Raw genomic sequence first — 22,945 nt, 5'->3', positions numbered from 1 at the left:
TTAGAAATATTAGAACTTATCCAAGGCCAGTTATTAAATAGCTGAGCTAAGACTATGTCTAATATAAACCCTTAGCTCTTAAGCTCTCACAGTGACAATCTTCAGGTGACTAATTTTGGGAGGTGACACAAATACAGCATATTTGGAAAGCAGTTAGCAAAATAGCCTTAGTGAATGTGGTCAGTGAGTAGAAAGCAAACAAGGAAAAGGCATTAAAAAAAGAGAAGAAGAATAGAGTTAACAAAGAGGTGAAATACAATTAGGATAATTGTATTTCAATAAATCTATGAGAGAAGAAATAAGGAAGGTGAGATCTGAGTCAAGGTTTCTGGAAATGTCAAGGAGGAAGGAGAACAGAAATATGCTCTTTCATTTACCAATAGAAAATCAACAGTATCCTTAGTCACTAGGACCTGTTCTTAGTTCTTAGGTAAGATTTCTGACACTAGTAAGAACACAGAAGGAAAGGAGAGAGGGAAAAGTGGTATAGGCATGGCTGTGGATACTATCAATCTTAATTAAAATGTTTGAAAGGGACAGAAGTTGAATGATTACCCAAATAGCCAGAATATTCAAATGCATCCCATTTTGTTCTTTATTTTAGGGAGGACCAATGTTTGTACGTTCGTAGACGTAGAGGAAAAATCACTAATGAAATCAAGATTAAACAGGCTAGAAAAAAGTAGAGTGGTTGAGCTATGAGGGCTCCAGGAAGAATGAAAGGAAATGGGTTCATGATCAATAGTAGAAGTTTAACTTTTTAAAATTGTGATTCTGTTTCTGTCTTACAGGAAAAAGAACAAATTCTTTAAGTTACCACTACTTTCCAAAAGTGTGATGGGTGACTAAGCAGAAACTGATGCTGCACACAGTGAACAAAAAGACGTGGTCCTTGGTCTCAGAACTCACAGTATATTGGACTGTAGCTAACAAAATCTTTTTCAGGGGCACCTGGGTGGTTCAACGGTTGAGCGTCTGCCTTCAGCTCAGGGAGTGATCCTGGTCCCGGCATCAAGTTCCGCATCTGGGGCTCCCTTTGAGGAGTCTGCTTCTCCTACTGTCTATGTCTCTGTGTCTCTCATGAACAAATATATATATTTTTTCACACTACACTTATATATGCAAAGGAAAATGTCTTCTTTAATTCACTATAACTAAAATTATCCTTATTGTTAGCTCCCAACCCTCTGACAAGGGGCAGGGACGTTTTAGAGTTAAGTTGAAAGTAGATGAATTCTGATCTGGTCATCTCAGCCAAGTTCAGCAATTTGGATTATCTTTTGGAAGTTGATTTCTGCCTAGATGATTCAGTTAAAAGTACATCTTTTCAGAAGTATTCCCATTTTCACTTTGCCTTTTTAAGATGTTATCTGAGTAGATGAGGGGATGGCGAATATGCCTAGGTTATAACCAAATGAAATTTAAGGGTGGAAGCTACTGAGATCTAGTCAAGATTCTTGGGATCATTGCTAGTCTTTGCAGAGGTGTGATAGATGTTCTTAGAAGTGTGATAGAGGTGTGATGATCTATGTTCTTAATTTAGACTATGCTCCTCTTAAATCATCCATGTCCTTTAGTTGACTGCTTCTACTGATACTCCTATAATATGCCCTGATTTCTCTTTAGCACCTGGTCCAGGAGCCCCATCCATCAACCCCCATTCCCAGGGGCATTTAATCTACAACATCTGCTTCTAATAGACAAGCAGACAAGGCTAATAGCCACATTACCTGCCTTATTTACACACACACACACACACGGATCATAATGAAACTAATAGGTTATTTTCCAACTATAGAGAGCCAAAAGAGGCTTAGGAGGGCTGAATAGGCCCTTATCTTCTCCCTAAATAATCTAAGCCTGCTTTAGTACAATCCCATGAAAAGGACATGCCTGTTAAAGACCCAAGTAGAAAATGAAATAAAAGACCTTTTGTCCTTGAGAAATTGAGAATCCTCCTAACAGGACTCTCTTCCCTGGAACTCAGGCCGGAAGTGGTCAGAAAATGCAGGTCAACACATCTTTATTCCCACAGGTTATCTTATTGGAAATTGAGGCCTTTTCTTCTTGTTCGCTTCATGGTTCTGACATATCAGGGTAAAAAAAATAGCTAAAATAAAGTTCATTCACCTGCCTCTAGATATATTAAAAGAAGATAATAAATTTTTAAAATTTTTCTCTCAAGAGGCCTTTTTTATCACTATTTTCTAGTTAGAGTGATCACAAATTTAAGAGATAAGACTCAAAGCTGATTAATGCTTGTTCCTCATGCTTCCCACCTTCTTCCTTCCCCAGGGCAGTAAATCTCACTGCTCTGACTTGGAGATAGGGAATTGCAAATGATAATAAAAAGGAGATTAAGAAAATAATATTCCCCAAACATCATACAGTTTTATTTGCAGCCACCTCCTCTGCAAAATGGAGTTAATAACAGTGCTTACCTTAGGATACATTCAAATTAATTAGTGTCATACCTGGTAGTTAATAGTTTTATAGTAAGCAAAGTAGAAAATGAGACCATTTGCTGAAACCTAGTGGAAATGGAGGTACTACTTGACAAAAGTGGAAATTATAGAATTATTTTTGAGGAAATAATAAAGGACAAAAGAGCTGTGAAAAATGTGGCTATTGAGTAACCTGAGGGATCTGTTGAAATCTGACATAATGACTGTATAGCACAGATCAAGGTTTTATAGTCTTTGCATCTCCTCCATATACTTTACACATGAAAAAGAACAAAGAAATAATTTGGTGATAGATGCCTAGGTTTTGGAAACAGATCACAATCACTAGGGAAATTCAAGTAGGATGCAGGGGCCGTAGAGTATTACTGGAAGAGAACATATAATTAACTGATTCTGGAGTGGTAAGAGAACAAGTGAAGCCAGAAAAATTCTATGTCATATTTTAATCCAGTCCATTTTGGGATTTGGGGACATTGAGAACAACTGTTCTTTGTCACTAATTTATATTTTATGGATTGTGGTGAGGATTGGGAACAAAAATGGTCCAAGTCTCAAAATTCCCTGCAGGCTGCTCTAGTCTGAACCAGGAGAACGGAATCAGAACTGTAGGACTAGGTGGCAAATTTGTGCTGGTGGCACTTTCCAGAAGAGAACATGGATCAGAAGTTTCCTGTGTTTCCTCTGAGCCTTGTAGTGATTGTTGTCGTTGATCATATATTAAGAAGGTGTTGTGTGTACATAAGCATATTCATAGAATAAACAGTCTCCAGAAATCAGCCCTTTCTCATGCTCTCTCTGTTTAAAAATATATTCAAAATTCTAAGAGTGCTTTTCTTTTGTTGATTTATAGATCACAGAGATGTCAAGAAGCCAGCCACTCGGTCTTTGTGTTCCTGTTGAGATGCTTAGTTTGTCAAACGTGGCCCCAAATCCTTTCTCTGTACTCTTAGAGCTATGACCAATGAAGCAGAGCTAAGCTGGACAGGCCTTTAGAAAAATGTTTTCTCGTTCGAGAACCATATGCTACTAAAGAGAAAAGGCTATATTGGGCAGCGTACTATACTTACAAAAGACAACATTTTCTAACCATTCTAAGAGGCATTTTGCTTATTTAACACTATAAAATCAGAAGTTTTCATCACAAATTTCCATTTAATCATTTGAGTCCATTGGAAGAAGCAGCCACACCAAGCCTCATTTTGCCAATACTTCAGGTTAAGATTTGAGAATCCTACCAAGCACTACATTTAAGGAAGTCTGTTTACTAAACTACAATGTATGCCATTGAAAAGGTGTTCCCATAATAAATTGTTTGCAAAGAGAACAAATGCTATCTTAATTACTATAGAAAATATTGTTTCAGTAGTTTTGCATTACATAAATACCCTCTCTCTCAAATCTGTAATTACAGAAAAAGAAAGACACCCTGATAATCATACAATAGAAACTGGTAATGCATGCTCTTTCTGTAATTAATTTGAACTTAGAGTAGTTTCCCAGTGCATGCATTTTAAAAAGCTCGTATACCAAGAATGCCAAAGGAGATTCATTCTGTGTTTTCAAGTGCTCAAATTTGAAATGACTCAGGGTATATTGCCAGCCAATACTTGGTATTGGTATTGGTATTCCCACCTTTTCCCCTTGCCCTTGGCATTTTATAAAGGGTCCAATCCCATAGCTTTGATTCTTAAATCACAATAACACGTCCACATATATGTATTTCAGAACTTCAACCTGAGAAATGCAAATATTTAGAATAGTTTTGGTTATCTGATGTGTAAGTAATTGTGATGCTTGAAGAAAGGACAGAGTAACCAATATGCTACACTTAAGATCTGTAGTATGTGGGAAGATGGTAATACTGATAGAAACATGGTTCTTTCTACTCAGAAAACACGGAAACCAAGAGAATAGAGGGATGTAGGCTTGAAGTGCAAGAAGATTGCAGGCTCTTTGTTTACCTGAGTGGCACATATAAAAGGTAGAAGGTACGTAGAAGGAAAGATGGAAGCTGGGAATACTTTTTTTAAGATTTTATTTATTTATTCATGAAAGACACACACACAGAGAGGCAGAGACACAGGCAGGGGGAGAAGTAGACTCCCTGCTGATTCTCTACACATTGAAGTTTCCAAGTATGGTCTAAATTATCATTCTTCATACCTGTTAGACTATGCCTTCACCCTAAAGAGTATTTTAGCCATCTGAGTATTTTTGTTTCTTCTTTTGAAATGAAGCCAAAAAGCATTACCAGCAACAATGTTTGCTGCTCAAACGTGTCCCACTCCTTAAATATATATGTGCATGTGTAAACATGCCAAAAGAAAAAAAAAAGCACACACATATATATAGGCTTTGTGTTAAACACACGATTTTGTTTTATTTGATGCTTTTTTCCCAGAAGCTGTGAAGAGAGCTTCTCAAGAAAAGTTGTCTGCCCCACAGTTTCATAGACAGTAGTCAGTGGACACTAATGGAAGAAAAGAGGAATAGGGCTTATTCCAGCATCCTAAAGTTCTCCTTAAAATCACAAGTCCAACTTCTTTCTTCTGTCAGTGGATAGAGACTTTCCATCAGGGGCTCCCGCAGTGACATTAGGTGGGAGGGGTGGGAGCACATTACTGAGCTGTCAGGTAAGAGGGCAGCTCCTCCCTTTCTAGGAGGGAAATTGAGTATGTGGTTGTGGTTCTTATCAGTTGTTACCAGATGTGCTCAGCTGTTTCACTCTCCATTTTATCCCAACTAATCAATTAACCTTGCTCAAAATCAAACCAACACTCAAAACGTTCAACAAAGTGCTTACATTTTTATGCTTAAAGCTAATTTAGCCAATAGTCCTGGGATGCTCCAAGGCAAGCCTCATTCCATGAAACAGGCTCAGGGAGATTTTTTTAAACATTTTTCCTAGTATAGTCATGGACCCTTGAATAATTGTCTTATTTTCTTCCAATCTCTGTGTGCATCTATATAAAATGAAGAGAATATTCCACTCTGCGATTATCAAATGAAAAAACGTGTTTAGAAGTCTTGTGAAAAGTACAAAACATTATGCTAATGTAAAACATTTAAAATATATCTTGAACAAAGGGAATGTAAAGGAGATTAAGAGAAAACCAGTTAATTACAAACTCACTCTTTGCTAATACTAAATGTCAAGCCAAAATAATTAACCAAACATGCACAATTTATTATATCTCCTCCTTGTACTCATTTGTAATGAAACTATTTATTTTATTTATTTTATTTAAAGTGTCTATACCACACTTTAAAATAGAATCAAAGGAGTTTGACCCCTGGCAATGGGGGATGAGCTAACTGATAAAGCAGTTTTTATTAGTAAGAAATCCTGGTGTCAATGCCCACAGTGATGACAAAGTTTAGAGTTTCAGGTGGGCTTAAGAGTTTCTAAGAATGTCTTTCCAAGGTTAGCCAAATTATTCAATCATATTTTCAAAGGAGAGTAAAATTAAAAAGTTATTCAAATATACTTTGTCCTTCTTGGCACTTTTAATAGTTGATACGTTTTGTTTCTTTTGTTTTCTTTTCTTTTGTTGTTTTGTTTTGTTTTTACAAAATGGAAAAAAGAAATGGAGTCAGGAAGCAAGCACCAGCTAGAAACAAGACCACAGGTCATTACCTGTATTGATGGTATATTTATAATTTCTCCATTTTATGATTTAGAACCAGAGGAAATGGAAGAAACAACTGCAGCAAGTTTTATGTGTGTGCACATATACACACAGCTCTGTAGGGCAAACTCCCCTGTGCCTATTCTACTTTGTGGAGAAATACATGAATCATATAGTAGAGAAGCATTCTGAAGTAATTTTGTTGTGGAGATCAGTTGCTTATTATGATCAGCCTTACTATTCAAGTAGATTATATTCCTCTTGTCCCCGTCTGTACTAAATTGGGAAACACAGGTAAAAGAAATGTAGACATCAACATATCACCATTAGCACTAATAAAACCTAACTTGTAGGATATGGCTAAGGGGTATGGTCAATGAACTCGTAAGCTCTCTTGTTTTCCCCATTCTATCCCACCAAGTCTAGACCTTGGACAGTTCATCTGCCTACATCTCCAGTGCTTAAAACACAGTAGTAGAATAACTCCATCCAAGTAAGAATTGGAGGTCACTCACTTCTCCTCATCATGTGGCATGGTAAGGAGTAGAACAGAAGACCAGCAGTATGACTTTGGGGGAGGCCATCCATAAGTACCCATGAGGAGTGGGAAGAAGTAATCTCCTAACCAAGAACTACACACACATATCCCAACATATATTAAAACACACATCTATCACAGAAAACTGACTCTGTTGAGTGATATTGAATCCACTGATTTTTTTTTTATAATGCCTATGTAAAGGAAGCCAGGGGGGAAATTGTGGTAATTTCTTATATTTGTGTAGTATTGTAGAATTGACAAAAAAAGTTTCACAAATTAATTTATTAGATAAATCTCAAATCCTTGAGGATTGTAACATGGAAACTACACTTTCCACCCTTCAACAGCTATGCCACAATGCCATTTTCAAATAGAACTGTGGGATGGGTAATACATGAGATTTGCAAAATAGCATTTCAAAGAGATCTTGTAAATGGCATTTACAAATCACAAGTAAAACCAAGACTGGATTTGCATGTCTTGTATTTTCATCACACAATTTATTGTCTCTAATTTTATGAAATATACATTAAAGAGAATATTGCTCATAAGTTTTCTTAAAGATTTATTTCCATGTTTCTGAAATTAAGTTTTTGTGTGATACCATTCCCCCCAAAGATAAAGTAAAAAAGTAGTTTCATAGTCTAAGAGTAGTTTATTATCTCCAATGTAAGCATCTGGGGGAATGTGAGGACACCTCAGTCCCAATGATGAACTTTTTTTTCCCTTTGTCAATGCCATTGTGGACTAAAGAACACCTGCATAGTTGTGGCCATTCTATCATCAGCTCAAGCAACACTGAAGAGTTGCTGTAAGTTACTATGTTTTCAAGTGCATGGTGCAAATATGCCATTTTCATTTTAGCTGCTTAATATATTGCAAAACCAATGCAGAATTTTGTTGCTCACAGGCATGTCAGGTTTCAAAAGCAACTTACTTCTATTTTTAGTTTATTATATGTGCTTAAGAGTTGTCAAAGTTTTCAAAACTAATTCATATTTGCATAATCTGGTAGGTAAGGCATATTTTAAGGACAAATTGCTTCCTTTCTAGAGTGAATCTCTTCAAGTATTAGAATATGAAATTCTAGATTATATGGTCAGTTTTCTGGATTTGAAACAGTTCAGAAATTTATTAGGAGGTTTGGTTGTCTTGGATAATACCATAACAAGATATAGTAACCCCTCCTATGTAATAAATCTGAATGCTCAGGATAGTTTTGTAGTAGCCTAAGTGTAATGCATCATTACCCCAAGGCTCTACTTTCTCCAATTTATGTGCATTCTGCTGGTTGAATCAAATTGATGAAAAGCCTATTTTCTCAGAACATAACAAACTAACATGAACCTTTCTACGGCTGCAAATATATTTAAGAAAATATATAAATCATTGCTTGTGTGAGATTAAGGCTAATTTAAGCTCACTATCTAGAAACCCTCGAGGACCTTTTTTTTTTTTTCTTTCAGTCACTGTAAAGTAAGGTGCCTCGTTAATGTAGTTTAATCAATTCTTAGCGGTTCAAGGCTATAATGTAGCCTAAATAGCAATAGCTTCGAAGGGGGAGTGAGGCATGGAGTGGATAGTAAGACCTTTCAAATTTCCCCACTGTTCGTACTCCACAGAGATATATTCTCAAAAAATGAACTGAGATCACTTTTATTAAAGGTGTATAATTCTTTTTAGAATTGCTCATGAGCCATGCAATATTCTGGATGGAGTAATTAATGATTTTGTGTAAATTTCAAAATTTAAACTATAGGTACACAGTGATCAATTGACTTTTTCTTCTAAGTGGCATCAGATTTGTTATATATTTTCTCCTTGTCTTCCTTTTGGAAAAATAAAGATTTGTTTTATATTGGGGTATTCAACTGGAGACCAAAATTTTGGCTGTAGCTGATTCACTGTAATTTAAAAATGACTGGATCCCTTGCTTAGTGTGTTTATTCCTGCTGTTAACTGGCTGATTTAACCAGTTGTGTTGTAGATATTTTATATGGTAGGGATGAAAGGGTTTCTAGTATTCTCATTCATTCACTTATTCTTCCAAGAGGCAATGGTTTTGTGGCTACTCTATGTCAGTATTTCTTTGAAAGATCAGTGTTCTCATCCCAGTGGTGTCCACAGGGTAGTAAGCACAGGACTCTTCACTCTTTTTGGTGAGTGAAAGTAACAGGAGGGAAATTGAAGATGACACTCAGCTATCAAAATATCAATGTGAGACAGTATCTTAAGTATGCATAAAACTATATTGCTTAATTATCACACACATCAATATATCAGATAAATATGCATATACACAGATGGTCCCAACTTAAGATGGTTCAACTGATGCTTTTCAACTTTATAATGGTTTGAAAGTCATATAAACTTAGTAGAAACCATACTTTGAATTTTAAATTTTGATTTTTTTCCCAGGCTAGTGACATGTGGTATAATACGTACTGTCTTATGATGCTGGGCAGTGCGCAAGCCACAGCTCCCAGTCAGGCATGTAGTCCTGAAGGTGAACAATCAATTTACTTATGACTCTTTTGTTTCTTATTCTCAGTATAGTATTCAATAAATTACATGAGATTTTCAATACTTAATTATAAGATAGGCTTTGTATTAGATGATTTTGCCCAGCTGTAGGCTTATGTAAGTATTCTGAGCACATTTAAGGCAGGCTAGAATAAGTTACAATGTTCAGTAGGTGAAGTGTATTAAATGCATATTTCACTTACAATATTTTCAACTTACAATGGATTTATCAGGACATAACCCTGTTGTAAATTGAGGAAGGTCTCTGTGTGTCTGTTTATAAACATTCAACTGCTTCAGAGATATTCAACTTAGAAATCTGCTTTCATCCTTGATTCATTCTTCCTTCTTACATTATTGTGATGTCAATTCCACTTAATGCTACTCTTTGACAGACCCTCTCATGGTCTCTTTCTAAACTATTTTAGTGTCCTGCTAAATACTTGCCTCTACTTCAATTCATTTGCCTGTTCAAACTATTCCCCTGCTCCTCTTATATGTGTGCACGCGCACACACACAAACACACACATACAGAATGAAATCATTTTAATAAAAGATATGATTAAATCATCCCGCTACTTAAAAACCCTTAGTACCCTTATAAACTAAAATTTAAATACTTTAACACCATCAAGCTCAGTCCCAACAAACCTCTCCTGATAGAACTGTGATAATTATTTTGTGTCTCTCAACTTCTAACACACTGACATTTTCATTCTTCTTTAAATATGTTGCACATCAAGACACAAGAGTGTTAATATTCTCTAACTCTTATCTCTCTGATGAATATTAACTGTATTTGAAGCTCTTTCCCTGGGGAGAAAAATCTTCAAGGCAGTAGTAAAGGTTTTCTTATCTGTTTTCCCACAAATAATTTATGGGTTAATTCATTCAATCAATCTATTATGCATTCACTATTTATCATGGGCCTACGATGGGTAGGACATGACACAAAGTAAGCTCTAGCAAAAACTATAGTATAAAACAAAAAATATGTGGTCTCTGCCTTTTTGGAGCTTACAATGAAACAGAGAAGAAACGCCATAACCAAATTAGCAAACAAAAAGTATTTTATTGGAAATTATAACAAGTTGCTATAAGGAAAAAGATACAGGGTGAGACAGACAAAATAGGGCAAGGATGAATCCACTGTAGACTAGGAGAACTAGGCTAATCTATGTTCATGCTGCACAAGCCAGGAGTAAATGCAGTGAGGAAAGCTAGTTCAGCTGGAGCATAATTCCAAAAGGTTGGAATGTCTGAGACAAAGTTGGAGAAGATGCAGGATCTGAGGCAGTGAGGCCCAGTAGATGTTAGAGTCTACCTCAGTGTTAGAGGGTCTCATTGAAAGGTGATGGGATGACACTGAAGGTCTAGGAGAGATAATTAAAGACAACAACAACAACAATCTGGCTGCCATAGGAAAAAAGAGGCTAAGTGGGAGGAAAATCGGAAGCCAGCACCAGTCAGGAAGCAACTGTAGTCTTGTAAGATGAAGATAATGCTACACAGATTCAAGACAATAGAGATGAGAAGAGGGGCAAAGTGGAGCTTACATTGAACAATGAATGTCTACTGAATTGAGTGCAGAGACTAGTAAACAGATGAACTAAATGTAGACATCAGGAGTGAAATAAGGGATTGTCAAATTCATCTTAAATATTCTCAAGCTTCAGAGATGTCAGGCAGAAAATGGAAATAGGAAGATGTAACTTCTTTGGTCCTTACTGTGTTCGGACACACAAAAAAATTAGAAACAAGCAGAGAAATAAGCCATGTTTTAGTTTAGGAGTTAGATTCTCAGTGTACCTTGTGTGAAGGAGACAAATAGCCTTTATGAGCATTTGAAACAGCCAGGAAGCACTCACTTAGACACGGAGGATAACGTATCCCTAAAGTGAGAGGGCTGTGTGTTTTGATTGAGTTAAATTAGTACAAAACTTCAGAGACCAGCTGCGGTAGAAGCAGATAAATTGTCCAATGGAGAGGGTCACAAAAAGTCTTTAAGAAAAGCTTATGGTTTAATGGAGTTGTTCGAAGTATGTCAGAGAATGTGTGTACATGTAGTTCTAAAATATCCTTGTTGAACACATACACTTTAAGGTTTCAGATTAGTTGTAAACAGTGTTGCTGGGAGGAAACATTAATTGTTAAGTAAATGAACTTTACTGCCCCACTTTGGGTTACATTGTGGAAGTTCACCTGCAAGTTCAGTCTTGAAGGTGAGCTTCTGCAATTTCAGTTATTTGCTTTTTCTTAGTTTACACTGTCCTCTACATAAGGCATATCTCTCCATACCAGAAATCACAAGGGCCTCTCACCTCTGTTTCACTTCTGAAGCATGACTGCCTATTTTGTTGATGTGCTTGATAACCATGGCCTCTTTTTTAATTTCACCATCTCTATTTGGTTAAACTCGATCCAGTCATTTCTTCCTAAGGCTGAAATAAATAGATAGAAGCTTTATTTCATTTATTGGGGAAAATTGTTGCACGTGCTTTTTAGAGCATACATAAGAAACTAGATCCATTAATTTAAATATGTTTTATAGTTTTGCGTATATTCTTAGAAAACATGACTTTTCAATCACAAGTTAACACTTTAGTCAGGAAGGCCATATAAATCCTAGTTGCTAAAAATAACAGTGCCTTTACCCAAACAGCAGGCACATAAATTATGGAAAAATAAGGAAAATATGAAGTGTTAGGATCAATCTTATCTTTGACGATAGCTCCAAATGTCAAGTATGACTGTTAATAAGAAGCTGAGAGATTCTCTGTCTTTTGATCAACAAGCCTGCCAGAATTAGGGTTGGTTCACTCTTTATTAGACAGACAAGCTGATGAAATTTAGGGTGATTTATCCATATCCAGATACCCCAAAGCAGCTGATTCTTGTCCACCTTGAGACTGATCAGGCTCATTGTGAACATTTACAGGGCCTAGGACAAGAGCACAGGTGGAGGCCCACATACTAGAGGCCTAAATAAATAGTTATCAATTAAGCCAACACACTTCTTAATAATTATGCTCTACCTCCTATCTCGATAAAGTACATTGTCATAATGTCAAAATTTCTACTTTCTTTTTAGCTTTGGTCTTTTCTGAGCTTTACTTGCATATTTTTTTTTTTTTATTTTCCTCTAACTGCACTTATACTCATTCTCAATGATTTAAAGGGTTAAACATAAAATGTAACTGTATTCAAAGGGTAAAAGTCTGAATCTATTTTAATCAAAGATTAATAGTCAGTTTAAAAATTTCTAAAAAAATCTGGGATGCCTGGATGGCTCAGTGGTTGAGCATCTGCCTTTGGCTCAGGTCCTGATCCCGGGATCCGGGATCAAGTCCCACATCAGACTCCATGTGGGGAACCTGCTTCTCCCTCTGTCTCTGCCTCTCCGTATTCATTCCCTACGTGACCACAGCTACTCTAGTCTTTAAAATGTCTTCTATTTGTGGGCAGCCCCGGTGGCTCAGTGGTTTAGCACCGCCTTCAGCCCAGGGCGTGATCCTGAAGACCTGGGATTGAGTCCCACATCAGGCTCCCTGCATGGAGCCTGCTTCTTCCTCTGCCTGTGTCTCTGCCTCTCTTCCTCTCTGTGTCTCTCATGAATAAATAAATGAAATCTTTAAAAAATAAATAAAAAATTCTAAAAAAAATAAATAAAAATTTCTAAAAAATCAAAATTCTTTATGTTTAAATTATTTTCTTCTAAAATATTCAAAATTTCTATTAATTCTCATAGATAATATAGAAAATATAAGTGAAGAAAATGAAAAAGTAAAATTATCTGGTTTAATTTCATGTAATTAAGATTAGATTAAATTACTTCAGAAAGATTAAACTATCTGCGAGTCTATTAATTATATATCTAGCTGCCAATATAAAAATCAGTAATATTCTTTATGTATTCAGGGGCTGTCAAACTAATTTTTCTATTAAAAAATGCACAGTATATATTTTAGGTTTAGGGCCATACAGCTCTGTTACAACTAACTACTCAGCTCTGTCACTATAACATGAAAGTCACACGTATGGTACATGAATGAATGATAATGGCTGTGTTGCCAAAAGAAACTACTTCCAGGCATAGACAGCAGGCCAGATTTTATCAGTGGGCCATAGTTTCCTGATTTCTGGTTTAGAATCACATATATGCAAATTTATGAATAACTTGAATTGTTTAATATTGGAATAATGTTTCTCCAGCTCTCATGCACAACAGTTGAAATACCACAGTAATTCATGAGGACTTTCATAACCACAAATTGGAACATAAAGAGTTAAAAGAAAATAAAGAGGGGAATCTCTTGTAACCATATTACTGAAATTAAGGGATTTGTCAAGGTAATTAATTTGATTTTTCTCTTATCAGCACTTAGGCTGTTCAAATCCTTTCAGGCTGTCTCTGAGGTAGGGGCAGCACAACCTATAAACCTTCATGGTAATAGAAGCAACTTAATTTTAGTTTGTGGATGTAGTCTAGAGAGGGTGAGAGTTTTCCTTGAATGGTGTGGGTCATTATTTCTGGTAAAATTGTGCCAGCCCTAATAACCAAATCCTGAGTGACCAAAGTTCCCATGTGTTTGTTAATAAATTTGTGTGTGTGTGTGTGTGTGTGTGTGTGTGCATGTGTGCGTGTGCTTTCCTTCTTGCCTGCAAGTGGACTCAGCAGAGATCAACGTATTCCAGAAAACAGCCTAATGGAACTGTGACCGTATCTTGGTTCTTCTACATGATACCTGTGTGACCCAGGGAGTATTTCTTAGAATCAATGGACTCTAAAAACAACTTAAACATTACTTGTTCTGATTAAATGTATACAAAGACCTTGTATTTGTTCTGAAAAGTAATAAGAATTCAATATCTATTTGCTGACACAGATATCTCTGCTCTCCAGTTCATCTTTTAAAAGCTGACAGATTAGCTTTCTCCAAACATCACGGGGTTCAGAATAGCAGAGTGGAAAAAATAAACATGAGACCATAACTGTAACAGAAATTCAGGCTTTTTCATTTGAAATATAATTAGGCTTACCTGATCTAAAACTAAGTTACATGATATCATCCTGTGACATTTTATGCACACTTCACATACCACTCTGGGCCTGTTATAGTGCACTTCTACTGATGTCTGTGACTCAAACTACATTCCGAAATATCATGATCCCGGACAGCTGCTCTGGGTAAAGAAACACAGTGATAATCGCCACAGGGTAGGGCAGGACATATGGAAAGGATGCCATAAAAACTGAAGTTTTTTATGAAATGCCAAAATATATATAAAATCATTTAAAATTATTCATGAGATGAAACTGAGTTTGAGTAACAGATGCCCAAACGTAGTGTGTGTCCAGATTAAAATGACCTTTACTCTTGAATCTGTTGTTATAATACAAGAGCGAGATCACACTGCTGATAATGGTGGCTACCAGTTCCAGAAACCCTCTGTCTTAAAGCAAAGGGAACATTACTACATGCCAAAGATCAGAAACTTGTTGCCACCTCATTCGTTGTCTTCTTCAATGTTAATATCAACAATGATTAGGAAAATGAGGTTCAAAAGATTTCATTTTTTGTGTGTGTATAAAGATAAAGGACACTAATCTAAGTCTGGCAGAATCCAAAACCCATCCCTCATAGCCCAGTACTATAAAGTAATCACTGAGCTGAACCAATGAGATTGGGCTGTAATTGTAATTTCAGCCACTATGGAGGGCAGAACCAGCTTCAAACTCAGTGTTGAGTGGTGGTCAGAAATATTCCCTCTACCTCTTCTAGTTATCTTCCCTATTCCTGTGACTCTGTGGTCTCTTTTCTCCCAGTTTGCAACTTGTTTCATGCAAACATACAGATTCTTGGTTGGTTTACTAGGTGGAAGTCTCATTATACTGTTGGTATCTTAACACATTACTCCTTCCTGACTTGTAAACAACCAGTAGGTTGCTTCTGGCTTATTTTTATAAAGAGCTCCAGAAGATATTTTTTAAAAATTCTTTGGAGATGGAAAAAGATTGATAATAGTGGAATTAAAGGAATAAAGGAATTAAGTGGCATGAGATAGGGGTAAAAGTTGTGAATGGTATGATTTCCTGAAATATCTGTATTATATTTGTAATATGTAGTGCACTTATTTACAAGGTAGAAACCCAGCTTTACCTTATATTAGGCCACTAGCAGATGTTTTGAGTACAGAGAAGAGTTCTCATTCTTGGTCTCTTAAGAGCTTGACATTTTTTCAGTGCGATGAATTCCATGTGCCCTATTCCCAGATGCCTTATTGTTATCTATGACCTTTTCACTGGATTATATAACTCTTCTATCACAGAGGCTACTCAAATTAAACAACTCTGTAACCAGTTACTGTCTTTTGCAAGCAAGGTAAGCAATAAATACTATACCTGTGTATTAAAAAGTTAAATACCAGCAATAAAATTTTTTGCCATTTTTTTGCAGTATTAAAAAGAAAAAAAAAAACTATGTGATCTATTGGTTAAGTTAGATTTTGGATTTAATATCTATTAATTCCATGAGAGGCAGCACTATTCCCCAAACTAGTGATGATCAGATGGATAATGTGACAAGTTCTCTCAATTGTGTCTTTCAATTTGAAAAAGTGTGGCCTCTCATGTGTCATTATAAAGGGCACCTTTAATTCCCTCTCCCATACCTTTTCAGTATTTACATTAGCAACATTGCACCTTAATTGTATTTTATAAAGCCCAAGACTCATTTAAATGCCTGAAAATTATGCCAAAGGGATTTCATTTACCACTGGCTGTGTAAGGGATAGAGTTATACAACCCCTATTAATGCTAATGGGAGTTCATGAATAAATCTTCAAAAATCCAGAGAAAAATGTATCCCAAGAAGGACATGAAATGAAGACAATAGGCTCACCAGAGCAAAATTAAATGGCAGTTTGATTTTCTGAGCTAATACCTCATAAAAATAGAAGTCATTTGCACTTGAAATCATTTAAGGATAGTGATTTCTTTAGTAAGAATTCACATATCTCTTTGACAACTTCTCTCACATAATTTGCACAAAGAGCAATTTTTATTATTGGCGATAACCTATAGCTTTCCAATATGGAATGACCTGAGGGCCTTCTATATAGTATTCCAGTTCCTCATAATTGTTATGGAATGACGATTGAGATGATAAAATACATTCCTAGAAATAAATCACCATGAAATTATATGATTGTAGTTTTAATACTACATATTAAAAGGTACTATCTATGTGAACTTCCATAGGTAATAGAATGTAACATTTTTATGTTCCTCATGGTAAATGGTACAGCTATTAAAAAAAATATGGTGGCAGTCTTTTAAAACTAAAATGTGATTATAAACATTAAACAAGTCATTCTCATCAGGTTTCCAATATGTTAAAAAAAACCTATAAACTGTTGAGATTTAAACTTTTTAAAATGATTCTTCTATTTGTTCGTTTGCTTATTTATTTTATGCAGAACTAACTTGTTTTTATGGAGCAACTGGGACTTTTTCCATAAATGATTTTGGTGTTTCATTATTTTAAGAGTTGTCTCCATAAACATTAAAAATGGAAATACAAGTATATTCAAAGCCAAATTTATGTACACTAACATGATCATCTTTTGTTGAAATTGGTTCTATGTAAATTTACTAGCCTTTACTAAAATTATATTTTATAAATATGTCAATAAAAATGAGTGACTTTTGAATATAGAATACTGTTTGCTAGAAAATGGTGGAGTCAATATCTCTCCAAACAATGGATGTTTTAGTATTTCAATTCTTAGGACTGTATATAGACTATTCATTTTCCTAGTCAAATTCTTTTATGAGATAGAGGTTTACTACATAATGTACTTCAACTTTTTTTCCCTTCCAATTGTATTAGTCTCTTTCTTTTTCGTAATCTCTTCCAGCATTAATTATTTCAGTTTGCAATGTAAGGAATCCACTTCAAATGTTGCCCAGCTATGAGCACGGTCTTTCCCTTTACCGGAACTCAAGGATTAAGACTCTTGGTTCTTATTTTTTATATTCCAGTCCCAGAAGTAGTTTTCATTGTAGAAGTTATTTGCAAGCCATCTTATGCTTTTTAGCACTAGTCTACAACCAGGCTCTAGCTTTTCCAGGACACTACACACTATGGATTTAAATATATATTAAACTATGAGGAATTTTCTCATTAGTTTAGACACATTTTATTTTTAGACTACTAACATGACCTGTTTCTTTCTTAAAAAGCATGTCTCTTTTCCAAATAAGTCAAGGTCAAAATAAATGAAGAGTTCAAGATGGCATCAATCCCTTTTGTCTAAGTCCTGATATTGTGTGGATGAAGAACAGCAGTCAGTTTTCCAGCTTAATACCCAAATTCATTAACATTTTTCCATTTCTAAACCATACTTAAAAGCATATATCCTGACCACTGCTGTGGTCATCAAGACAGTGTGGTACTGGCACAAAAACAGACACATAGATCAATGGAACAGAATAGAGAATCCAGAAGTGGACCCTGAACTTTATGGTCAACTAATATTCGATAAAGGAGGAAAGACTATCCATTGGAAGAAAGACAGTCTCTTCAATAAATGGTGCTGGGAAAATTGGACATCCGCATGCAGAAGAATGAAACTAGACCACTCTCTTTCACCATACACAAAGATAAACTCAAAATGGATGAAAGATCTAAATATGAGACAAGATTCCATCAAAATCCTAGAGGAGAACACAGGCAACACCCTTTTTGAACTCGGCCACAGTAACTTCTTGCAAGATACATCCACGAAGACAAAAGAAACAAAAGCAAAAATGAACTATTGGGACTTCATCAAGATAAGAAGCTTCTGCACAGCAAAGGATACAGTCAACAAAACTAAAAGACAACCTACAGAATGGGAGAAGATATTTGCAAATGACATATCAGATAAAGGGCTAGTTTCCAAGATCTATAAAGAACTTATTAAACTCAACAGCAAAGAAACAACCAATCCAATCATGAAATGGGCAAAAGACATGAAGAGAAATCTCACAGAGGACGACATAGACATGGCCAACACGCACATGAGAAAATGCTCTGCATCACTTGCCATCAGGGAAATACAAATCAAAACCACAATGAGATACCACCTCACACCAGTGAGAATGAGGAACATTAACAAGGCAGGAAACCACAAATGTTGGAGAGGATGCAGAGAAAAGGGAACCCTCTTACACTGTTGGTGGGAATGTGAACTGGTGCAGCCACTCTGGAAAACTGTGTGGAGGTCCCTCAAAGAGTTAAAAATAGACCTGCCCTACAACCCAACAATTGCACTGCTGGGGATTGACCCCAAAGATACAGATGCAATGAAACGCCGGGACACCTGCACCCCGATGATTATAGCAGCAATGTCCACAATAGCCAAACTGTGGAAGGAGCCTTGGTGTCCATCAAAAGATGAGTGGATAAAGAAGATGTGGTTTATGTATACAATGGAATATTGCTCAGCCTTTAGAAATTACAAATACCCACCATTTGCTTCGACGTGGATGGACTGGAGGGTATTATGCTGAGTGAAATAAGTCAGTCAGAGAAGGACAAACATTATATGGTCTCATTAATTTGGGGAATATAAATAATAGTGAAAGAGAATAGAGGGGAAAGGAGAAGAAATGGATAGGAAATATCAGAAAGGGAGACAGAACATGAAGACTCCTAACTCTGGGAAACGAACTAGGGGTGGTGGAAGGGGAGGAGGGCGGGGGGTGGGGGTGACTGGGTGACAGGCACTGAGGGTGGCACTTGACGGGATGAGCACTGGGTGTTATTCTGTATGTTGGCAAATTGAACACCGATAAAAAAAATACATTTATTATTTTAAAAAAGTAAAAAAAAATAGAAATGAAAAAGAAAAAAAAAAAGAAAATCATATATGAGGTCACACCATCCTCATGACAGTCCAGCATAACAACCATGTCATCTGGATTCATGTTTTCAGCAATAATGAACCAGTAGTTTTTGAAATCAGCAAGGATGTGCATGATTTGTTCTGTAGCCCCTGTCATAAAAGGCTTTATCCTTTCTGGCCTCTGTTCTTCAAGTTTGCTTTTGATTGATTTCATATAATCTTTGATATACTTCTTGTTGGCTTCCTCTCTGAAGCTGGTTTCCATCACTTGCAGAGAGTGCAAATGATGGTTCATGACAACATCAATGTTAGTGATTACTATGCCTTTGGTACCTTCACCCTTGGGACCTTCAGTGGAGACATTTTCACCAATGAGTGAGTCAACATGCTACCCTCTGTTCTACTAATCATCTTCCCTTCCACCTCCCGGCACAGCCCATCCAAGATCTCCTAGATCTTGTAGATGTTGGAGAACATCTCACTGTTGCTTATGAGGTCCCAATAGATGATCATGACTGTGGCTAGAGAGAGACTATAGTGGTGCTAGCTTAGAGGTGTGGAACTTTGTAATTGTGACCGAACGTGGTGCAGCCAGAGTGGCAACCAGGGGTAGGAAAATGGGAGCGGAAAAGCAATGCATCTCAAGTTTTAAATGTTATCTGTATAAGATGATTAATAAATAATTTATTTAAAAGGTCAGGTGCACAAGAATTTTATTAAAATATATCTGTCAAGATGAGGTTTTGGTTCTTTTTTAATTTATTTTTATTATTATTTTTCTTTTTTTTTTGTTTTGGTTCTTTTAAATGACAAACATAACAAAACAAAATATTTCAACTGTAAAAATATACTACACATACAACATATGTAGGTTTGTATTCTTTAAAATATTATTTGGACTTTTTTTTTACCATAAATTGAACTTAGCACTGGATGTAGAAATTATATTTGTTAAGATTCAACATTATCACACCCACTGAGTTGCTTATTTTTATTTTTAAATTTTTTTTAGAAACTGTTTATTTTCCATCAACCTTCTTTCCATTTTGTTGCTTCTGTGGAAGAGCAGCTTAAGACCACTTCGTGGTTGTTCCTCCCCATTCAGTGGCTGGAGCCGTGGGAGCTGCAGACCAATCTTCAGTGGCTGGCTGAGCGCTCCAGTCTTCAGGAGGGAACTGCTGAATAGGCACAGGGGACACCTGCACGCCTTCAGACCAGTCTGCAACTTCAGGCTGAGTAGCAGTGAACTCAGGAGCTGGAGCCATCCATTCACCCTGAAATTCCTCCTTAGTCACAGCCTTTTCAGCAGCAGGCCTGTTCTTCCTTTTCAATCTCTTCAGGATCTCTGTAGAAGTAGAGATCAGGCAAGACTTCCCATGGGTGCTCACGGGAAATGGTGCCACACATGTGCAGGACTTCCCGGGCCAGCGTCCACCACGTGAGACCCACTGAGTGAGCTCCCTTGTTGTTGCAAGGGATGGCAATGTCCACGTAGCGCAGAGGAGAGTCTGTGTTACACAGAGCAACGGGAGGCAGGTTAACGTAAGATGCCTCTGTGAGAGGCTGGTGGGCAGCCCTGGGATCAGTAACCACCAGAAGCCTTGGCTCTCGGGAAGCTGCCTGGATCTGGTTAGTGAAGGTTCCAGGAGTGAAGTGGCCAGCAACAGGAGTGGCTCCAGTAGCAGCAGCAAATTTCAGCACAGCTCGCTGGTCAGTATTCCTGGATGACATAACACTGACATCAGCTGGGTTTTCAATGGCAACAATGGCACGAGCTGCCAACAGAAGCTTCTCCCAGGTTCTCTTCAGATTTATGATGTAGATACCATCACTCTTCCTTTTGTATATGTACTGTTCCATTTGGAAGTCATGGCAGGTGCCATCTAAGTGGGTTCCTGCTGCAAGGAATTTGAGGACATCCTGCTCTTTCTTTTGCAGAACATCAAGGGCTCCGGACGTTGTTAAAGTTTCCCTTTAAGTTACGTTGGGAATGCAAAACAACACCCTATGGACCCTTCCCTGGGTAGCGTGGAAAGCTGAGTTGCTTCTTAATATAAGCAAAGCAAGTAGAAGGAGAACATGGATGCCAGATGTCCTCTGGAGCCATCATTCATGGAATGCTTGCATTTAAAGTTCAAAATCTGATGACTAAAAAAAAAGAAAAAAAAAAATCTGATGACTCCCAGACACTTCACACTCTAAGTTTCCAAGGGCCAGACTGGTTGATAATACAAGTTCAAAGGGAAGAAAAAGGCATCATATGCAAACAACATTGTTAAAACCCATATTATCTGATATCCAAAACAATATAGTGAGAAGAGAAAGGGCTTTGGGGTAAGATATATAGCTTGAACCTTAGATCAGGAACTGAGAAGCACACATCTATACTTGTTGAGCTTCAGTTTCTTCATCTTATATATAAGACAAATACTATCTACCTTATAAGGTGATTAAATACAGAGATTATTTGCTAAACCCTTCTGGCTTAGTAAGTAACCAGTAGATAATAGTTACTGTTCAAGCATGTGTTGATTATACATATTAGTTGATGGTTGCTGGATAGCATCAACTTCCTTAAAGGTATAAATACATAGGAAATTGAAATTAGCTCCATGTGAATCCCTACAGTTTTATAATTCTTAACCTTTATTTGCTACCTTTATAATACCTCAGATTTATTCCATAAGATCAGCATCTGGTTCACCATAATCATAAATGGTAATCTTTTTGCTGTTTCCAGAATCTGATTTCTCATCTTGAGTTTGAATAGCATCTCAGATAGCAAGAGTAATAGCCACTTATCCCAAAACTCCCTAGGAGTACTTTTGTCATGATCACACTGGGTACTCATTACATTCAAGTTGTTGATCCCAAAACTCCCTAGTTAGTACTTCTGTCATGATCAAACTGGGTACTCCTTACATTCAACTTGTTGACACAAATAACTATCAAAAGTGGAATGGAAGAGCAAAATAGTGAACTATTTTATAGAAAATAGGGAACACCATTCTACTGTTCCAACCCTCTCTTACCAAAAAAACCCAAAACCATAAAACAAAACAAAACAAAACGAAAAACAAAATGAAACGAAAACCATCTTGAAACCCAAGACACCATACACTTTAAAGGTACAAGTGTGCTCGCTTAAGATGAATGAGGGTAGGTAGTAACTTCTTGAAATCTGGCTTGACCACTGCAGAGCTACTTCAGTTTCAGGGGAGAAACCAACACATTGGGTCTGGAGTTAGCATTGCTTAGATAAATAGAATGTGCACAGCAGCAGTTCCAGCCTGTTACCAAGGCTCTATTCATACAACGGAACTCACTTAAGGTCACTACCACTAATGGCAGTCGATGCACATGAATCCATTTCCTTATGACTCTTATTTGCATCAGCACTCCTAATTTCTGTAGCATTTCCGAGTCAATTTCATCATAAGCAAGGGCATTTGTGTTGTTATTGTTAATTCAACTGTTTTCTGAAGGCAAATATGGAACTCTGAAATACCAGAAGGAAATAAATATATAAATATTACATATTTATATATATAGTATGTAAATATAATATTTCTTCTAAATCTTTCACTCTGAAGAGTGTGCTTTACAAACTGATTTTTCAGCTTTGTCATGAGTCTTATTTTCCTTTTTCCCAAGCAAAGATAATCATAACAAAATTCTTTAACAACCCTCTCCATACTCTCTTTGATGTAGAAAGAGCCCAGCTGCAATTTATTCCCTCTTCCTTTTATCTCCTGGGAAGAGGAGAAGCTGGCTGGTTTAACCAAGTCATAACCTTCTTCACAGAGAGAAAAAAAAAATGTGTCCTACCAGATGGAATGAGTAGTAGGGAACTCTCTCTCTCTCTCTGAATGCTGGTGCAAGCTTCTATCTAGTC

At 36.6% G+C, this 22,945-nt stretch overlaps 1 protein-coding gene, 2 long non-coding RNA genes and 1 pseudogene across 5 annotated transcripts in view; 1 reads left to right on the top strand and 3 right to left on the bottom strand.

Moving 5' to 3' along the window:
- Positions 1–3,241, top strand: part of LOC106557598 — a 96,109-nt gene extending 92,868 nt beyond the window's left edge. The window contains exon 4 of the long non-coding RNA XR_005377153.1: positions 792–3,241. This is a non-coding gene — a long non-coding RNA (uncharacterized LOC106557598). The remainder of the gene's footprint in view (positions 1–791) is intronic.
- LOC119877437 overlaps positions 1–22,327 on the bottom strand; it is a 60,457-nt gene extending 38,130 nt beyond the window's left edge. The window contains exons 1-3 of one of the 3 annotated variants that reach the window (XR_005377151.1): positions 22,170–22,327; positions 11,481–11,600; positions 4,577–4,935 (exon numbers count right to left, since the gene is read on the bottom strand). This is a non-coding gene — a long non-coding RNA (uncharacterized LOC119877437). The other 2 variants (XR_005377152.1, XR_005377150.1) reach the window with 2 other exon arrangements.
- LOC100687304 lies at positions 17,539–19,563 on the bottom strand (annotated as a pseudogene).
- Positions 19,913–22,131, bottom strand: LOC477105 (40S ribosomal protein SA-like). Its single transcript, XM_038571129.1, is given in 3 exon segments — positions 19,913–20,360; positions 20,362–21,198; positions 21,719–22,131. Coding segments are annotated over 2 exon segments (789 nt in total). The 5' UTR covers positions 20,911–21,198; positions 21,719–22,131; the 3' UTR covers positions 19,913–20,120.
- Positions 22,328–22,945: the final 618 nt, after the last annotated feature.

This window comes from Canis lupus, chromosome 23, assembly GCF_011100685.1.
Source record: "Canis lupus familiaris isolate Mischka breed German Shepherd chromosome 23, alternate assembly UU_Cfam_GSD_1.0, whole genome shotgun sequence".
Classification (NCBI taxonomy): domain Eukaryota; kingdom Metazoa; phylum Chordata; class Mammalia; order Carnivora; family Canidae; genus Canis; species Canis lupus.
Note: the sequence above shows the minus strand (reverse complement) of the source record. Positions and strands in the feature narration are given on the sequence as shown.